This window comes from Salvelinus alpinus, chromosome 9 (genome assembly GCF_045679555.1).
Source record: "Salvelinus alpinus chromosome 9, SLU_Salpinus.1, whole genome shotgun sequence".
Classification (NCBI taxonomy): Eukaryota; Metazoa; Chordata; class Actinopteri; order Salmoniformes; family Salmonidae; genus Salvelinus; species Salvelinus alpinus.
Genome location: NC_092094.1, coordinates 85997252 through 86004194, shown reverse-complemented (window position 1 = coordinate 86004194; position 6943 = coordinate 85997252). Strand labels below are relative to the sequence as shown.

At 40.4% G+C, this 6943-nt stretch overlaps 1 protein-coding gene across 1 annotated transcript; it reads left to right on the top strand.

Annotated features, from left to right (window-relative positions):
* The first annotated feature begins 2192 nt into the window (after positions 1-2192).
* LOC139530871 (transmembrane protein 179-like) lies at positions 2193-5978 on the top strand. The gene is made up of 4 exons (XM_071327634.1): positions 2193-2607; positions 3368-3505; positions 3587-3665; positions 3852-5978. The coding sequence occupies exons 1-4, from the start codon at positions 2306-2308 to the stop codon at positions 4032-4034; spliced, it is 702 nt and encodes a 233-aa protein (XP_071183735.1). The 5' UTR covers positions 2193-2305; the 3' UTR covers positions 4035-5978.
* Positions 5979-6943: the final 965 nt, after the last annotated feature.

The following is a 6943-nucleotide window of genomic DNA, read 5'->3' as shown; positions in this document are numbered from 1 at the left end:
GAATGCCATGGTTGCCCTTAATTTGAAGATGTAATCCCGAGACAGTTGTTTTATAGAATCACCTTCTGTGTGTTCTCTTTTCGATTCTCTCTGCACATTTGCAATCAAACACCTGCATTTTCTCCATCTCCTTAGCTATCATACTCTAATTCCACTGTTTTCAAAACTCAGTCCTCCAGAAAGTGGAGACCAACACCTTTGCAGTTCTACTACGTGAAATCTTTCAAAAATGCAGCATTAGAAAGGATTACCTACACATACTGACCAGCTCATATTATAGACAAAAGCGTGCTACATGGCAGACCAATCCGAACTCATCTCTCGGCATGTCCAGCCCATCCATTAACTCAGCCAATCATGGCTAGCGGGAAGGTTCCTGTCTTTTTCCATGGCTAAACCAACTAGGCTTGTAATTTAACGATTTTATTCGCATTTACAGATGGCATACAAGTTTATTATTAAGGCACATAAAATTTCACATGTTCCAGAAGGCATTTCTGCCAAAAAACGCATTTTGTTAAAAAATTCAAGTTTACTTTCAAATGTCTCTCCTGTGAAGTAGTGAAGCACGACATACGCCTAGTTTCCCGATACGAATCACATATAGCCTATTTGAATCATTATGGAACGCAGACCATATGGTAGCAGTTTAAATCTGGAGCCTGGCGCACGGTTCACTCCAATTGGACCACTACAAGGAGCCACCTCTTATGATGAGAAACGATATTGCAACACTGTGCTAAGCTCCGTCGGCCCAGTCTACATATTCTCTGTAGATGCATGCCTCTGGAGCATCAAATGTAGCATCACTAGAGCCTCTCGTCAGAGATAGCATTTATTTTGGTAGATTGCAAAATATTACCTTTTCATTCAAGACAGGAGAAACATATTGTTTCAGGTGATAATAAATCATGTTTTGTTAAGTTACTTTTTCCTCAACTTGTTTCTCTAACTTTATAGCAAGCTTGCAGAGCAGACAGCTAGCTAAAAGCTAGGTTAGGTTGAAGATACCGCATTGTAGCTAGCGAGATCCTCCTAATAGTTACGATCAAAAACAAATGTCATTACCATCACAATTAACATATACTGGAGGCAACAGTCATTTAATATAATTAGCTTAACAGCCAATGTGTATTCACGTTATTTAACATTACTTGTACTCACTTATAGGAATGGATAATTGCTTAGAACTTGCTAGCTATCCCATAAGGCCATCTTCTTCTGTGATTTTGGTAACTTCCTGTTTTTTGCCAGACTCTGGCTGCGTCCATTTACCTTCGCCTTATGCCCTTGGGAGAATCCCTGCGGGCATCTTTGTCGTTGGTCCAAATTATTAGCCAAGCAAAGGAAGTTGACATCGTAGCCCATCAGCCCTCGTTTTTGCGAGTGTACAATTATGTTCACTCTGGGGCCTGAAACACCTCATAATTTAATTTGCGATGATTGTACATCCGCTAAGAAAAGTCAGCCAAAACTTAAAACCTACATTAATATGGAGAAGTCAACATACACATGTAAGTAAAAACGAATGTAAATAAGTTAGAAATGGTGCTAGTAATGCACAGGACGGCTCAAACACGTATCAAAAGTAATGTTTTTGTTTGGTTATCTTTTGGAAACATTAGCTTGTGCACATTACTTTCCCTGACATCACACTTATACATTGTAATTTTCGATATAACGTTAGTAGGATGGCTAACATACGATGTCTGTGGATGCGTTGTCTTCTAGCCAAAATATGAAATGCAGTCATAATTAACTGTAGTGAATATAAGGCACACTCAACAGTTCCATGATGACTGAAAACACAACAGTGGGATAAACGAGTAGTGATACATTTCTGGGCAAGAGTGGTCCATTTAAAATTAATTAATTCTTCCCTCGCCCCTTGCCTTGCAAGTATCAACTCGTCAGACGTCATGATACGTCATCAGAAGTGTCCACTTAATTTGAGGGCTGAGGGGAGAGGGTGTGTATTTTAAGTGTTTGGAATGCAGCCTCTGGCAGGACTGAAGACCACACAAAGTTTGGAAAAATATCAAGTATGCGTCTCGCAACAGAGCCTTCAACCGCAAGGGGGCGTTGCGATTCCTCTCCATTGTCGGCGTCCACATTGAAATGAATGACAACCGGTGTAATGTAAAGGAGGAGTGCTTATGGTTAATGTGAACGAGGCTTTGTCTGAATCGTTCCCATTGAGCCTGCTGCTCCAGCACGAATGATGCTGATGCTGCGCCCACGCTCAAATGTCTCTACTGCGCAGTCGCCGATGCAACGAACGCAGTAAGAGAAAGGAGACGCAATAATGGCCCTTGATAATTTAATTTTCGCCCAATGCATCCTCTATTTTTTGGCGTTTGTGTTTGGTTTTATTGCCGTAGTGCCTCTCTCCGAAAACACGGAGGATTTTCATGGAAAATGCTTGCTTTTCACGCGTGGTATGTGGCAGAATGAGAACATCACAGTCTCAAAGCAGCGCTTTATCGTTGAGGAGTGGGGACCGGAGTCTTCCTGCTGTTTCATCACTTTTGTCGGGATAGGATCTCTCATCCTGTCCGCAGTGCAGTCATGGAGACTGCTGTTGTTTCTTTTCAAAGGCCACGACGAGTGAGTGTCCTAATCACTTGTGGTTCTTGTGTTTTGATTTGCAGGTTTTCTTTGTGTTTATTCTATCTGAATGATTTAAATAGAGAAAAATAGATGGGATGTGTTTCAAGTAGCCCATGCCCATCCATTCCCACACCTGAATGATCAGTGATCCTTCTTGAATAATTACAGCCTTAAGTTCAATTGCCTTTTCTGGGGTCTACAGATCTAGCCCTCAAAAAATTTAAACGTATGTTTTTGCTATGGCAAAGTCTGCCCATCTCGCTGCTTTGCTCCGTAATCAATATGTTCAATCAGCCCGAGGGAAGACATGCCATTTTCTGCCTTTCAACAGAGGTGCAATCACAAAAACTGCATTGATTGATAGGCCTTATATAATGATTAGACGCTTGCAATCTTTATAAGAACCGTTTTGCTACTGTGCAATGCAGAGGTTTTCATTAGTCTGTCATTGTTTCATTCTGACATAGGGTGGATAGGTTAATCTATCCATCCACTTAAAAAACATGTATCTAAAACTAAGAATTAATTAATTATTGGCATACAGGCACAGCACCAATCTCCTTCTATTGGTCATATCGTCCATTAGAATGCAACATAGTCACAGTTAAATTAATTATCATCTAATCAAGTCCAATACATACAACATTAGGCAAATGTGCCAGGGATGGTAATGATAGAACAATTACATTATTGAACTGTCTTACATTCTCTCTCTTACTTTCTCTCTTGCTCTTTCACTCTGTCTCTGTGAGTGCAGTTCCCTGTTCAATGCCTTCCTGAATCTGTTGATCAGCTCCTTGGTGGTGTTCACAGTGTTCCTCTCTAGCACCATCATCAGTGTGGGCTTCAACCTGTGGTGTGACGCCATCACAGAGGGGGGGGGCATGCCCAGCAGGTGAGGCTCATGACCCCATCATATGGCTCTTGGACAGTCCGAAGAGTTATTTTCCTAAACTAACTTTGTCTTGCATCTCAGCTGTGAGGAAATGCAGGACACTGATCTGGAGTTAGGATTGGACAACTCATCGTTCTATGACCAGTTTGCTATTGCCCAGGTAAGGGTCAGACGGATGTATATTGTCATACACTGTGTTGATATCTTAGACTGTACCGGGGACTTATTAAAACATTTGCAATGAACTTGGAAACCCCTAGCGCTTGTTTAAATCCGTGAGGCTATGTAATGTCTGTTAAACATCCCCCCCTGCCCCCCCCCCCCCCCCCCCATCTCTGCTGTGCAGTTTGGTCTGTGGGCAGCGTGGCTGACATGGCTGGGCATCACGGTCATGGCCTTCCTCAAGGTCTACCACAACTACCGCCAGGAGGACCTTCTGGACAGTCTGATCCACGAGAAGGAGCTGCTGCTGGGCCACTCGGCCCACCGGGGCTCCGATGCCAACCAGTTGAAGAGGGGCATGATCTAACACCCAGAGGGCACGTGCACATTACTGACATATCCTCCTATCCTACCCCAACTGCCAGCCCCTGTCAATCTACACTGAGTGTACAAAAGATTAGGAACACCTTCCTAATATTGAGTTTCACCCCTTTTTGCCCTCAGACAGCCTCAATTCGTTGGGGCATGGACTCTACAAGGTGTCGAAAGCGTTCCACATGGATGCTGGCCCATGTTAACTCCAATGCTTCCCACGGTTGTGTTAAAGTTGGTTGGATGTCCATTCGATGGTGGACCATTCTTGATACACACAAGAAACTGTTGAGTGTGAAAAACCCAGCAGCGTTTCAGTTCTTGATACAAACCGGTGCGCCTGAGACCTACTACCATACTGCACTTAAATCTTTTGTCTTGCCCATTCACCCTCTGAATGGCACACAAACCATGTCTCGGTTGTCTCAAGGCTTAAACATCCTTTTTTAACCTATATCCCCCCTTCATCTACACTGATTGAAGTGGATTTAACAGGTGACATCAATCAATAAGGGATCATAGCTTTCAGGTGTTCTTAATGTTTTGTACACTCAGTGCATTTTCAATCAAATGAAATCCATTAACTGTTTTTAGAGTGCATTGTTATGTCTTGCTTGGACATACTCCTCCTCATATATGTTTCCTGATTTTCCCGTTGAAAACGCTGCTGTTGATGGTAAAGCGCTGTAGGGTAAAGAGGTTCCGGCTGTATTGTGGAGCTGATTCAATGCATTTGTCCACTTGCTATATTTATATTTGATAATGAGTTACTGTTGACATGTCTTCCACTTCAAGACACACACTGGAGCGTAAATGAGCTCAGAAAATCAAGGCCATTTAATGAGGATAGAAATGGTGCATTGAGACTCGTTTTTACCGTGATTTCCCATTTAGCTGCACATAGATGGTGACTCACACAAGGTGGTTAAAGGATGGTTCAAATGGATCATATTTTCTTTGTTTCATTTTTTGCATGTACTGTGTGTAGACAGTGTGAGCAGGCTGACAGTTTTCTGTGTTGGGCAATATATTATTTTGTAACAGTCGAATACATTCATGATGGTCTTTCAGTAATGTGTGAATTCTTTGCATGCATGCAGCAACAGAGTATGATGTGTGATTTTCAGTCTATTATGCAGTATCTACAATTACCAAACAGTATTTTAAAAAAAATAATGAAAAGTGTACTTTGTAAGCACTTTGTCAATGAACTTAAACTGACTGGAACAGATCTCAGGATGAAATGCCTGAAAATCACATGAGTAGCTAAATCAGTCAATCTGTTCATCCTGATAATCATAAAAGCTCAGGCTCGCCCCTCCTTTGTTATTTGACACAATCTTGACGCAAAAAAAATGTTTTGACAGTGAGTGAGAAGTCTGTAACATAGACAGAATGACACATTATCCAAGGATAGTTCTGTGTTGTTGTGCGTGAGGAAATGTAGCCTGCGGCGTGGAAAGATGGATCATCATTTTATTGCACACATGCAAGCGCTCTCTCTCACACCAACGCATGCACGCGAGCACACACACACACACATTCAAAAGCATGTTAGACTATAAAAAGCTAGTCACCACCCTCACTGACTTTGGTATGCAATTACAGTTTTATTTAAAATAATTAAATTAAATAAAAAAAGATAGAAACTAAGAAATCCTTCTAAAAGGCACTTCTTTCAAAGTGACCACATACAGATTGTCAGCAGTGAAATGCAGCTACTAACCAAAATGTGCAGATACAGGCCATGTTTACTTGCTAGGTATTTGTGTTGCTAATGACAGTCGTTCCGCTTGAGAGTGCAGAGAAAACCTTCAGTCTCAGTATCTCTTCCATTCAGACATTGGTTGCATCGTATTGCTTAGATTTTTTCCAACACTGACTCTTTCCTATAGTTGTGTTCCCTGAAAGCTGTATAAAGAATATGTATTATTGGAAACAGTGTTTTGTGTTTTATTGCTCAGATTGACATGTATTTGATAAGCATCACATTGCCCTTTAAAGCTCAACACATTTAAAGAAGAGACTCAATTTCTAAATGCTCGATATTTGAATGGTGCCAGTTAATGAAGATCCCACAGTGATGCTTCAATTAGTGTCATAATGTTGCTGCATCTTACCCTAGATCATCGGACCGTACAGTTAATGTACATTCCTTTTATTTACTTTGCATCATAAACATTTACTCTAATTTAAAGTATGTTTCAATCCCCAAATAATCCACAGCTTTAAAAGCATTTGACATGAAGATTAAAACCTGAATATCGGATCAATCAAAAAATAGAAATGCAAAAAAAGCCCTTTCAAAATGTACTGTAAAGAAAACAAAAGTATTGGATATTTGAGTAGATGCAGATATGCAGTATATAAGAAATAAATAACATTTAGAGGATATTGCCTGTGGCATTTTAGCATTTACCAAGAGGTACACTGTCATAATCACTCATTGAATTTGAGTACATTCCCAGGAAAGAGAGCATTCATATTATTGTGCTGAAGTTGTCATCTTTGTCCAACTGGGATCACAACATTTATCTGACCTAAAAATGGTCAGACTACAGTATTTATGCTGTAAAAGAAAGATGGCTTTGTCAATCAATTTGCTAGATCAACCTGGCACTGTGAATTGAAGCAGTCCTGTGTCTGTTTCAGAAATCCTTTTTAAAAGGTGGTCACATTGTGCTCGACTCAATCCATAATCCTTATTTTAGACAGTAAGGGTGTTTTTTGCCAATTTAAAGCAGTTTTCACATTTTCTACATTCAATTATGTGCAATAACAAGGCGTAATATTGTGATAGTCCTTACTATACGGTATATACACATTCATATCTGTAGTAATCTTTTAAGTACACAAAATTACGTACTGTAGTATTGTAATAAAATAAATACAATTGATTTTGCA

Coding starts and splice junctions, on each gene's coding strand:
- LOC139530871 (XM_071327634.1), top strand. CDS start 2,306: ATGGCCCTTGATAATTTAATTTTCGCCCAATGCATCCTCTATTTTTTG. Junction 3,506..3,586: donor GGGGGGGGCATGCCCAGCAG/GTGAGGCTCATG, acceptor CTTGCATCTCAG/CTGTGAGGAAATGCAGGACA. Junction 3,666..3,851: donor ACCAGTTTGCTATTGCCCAG/GTAAGGGTCAGA, acceptor TCTGCTGTGCAG/TTTGGTCTGTGGGCAGCGTG.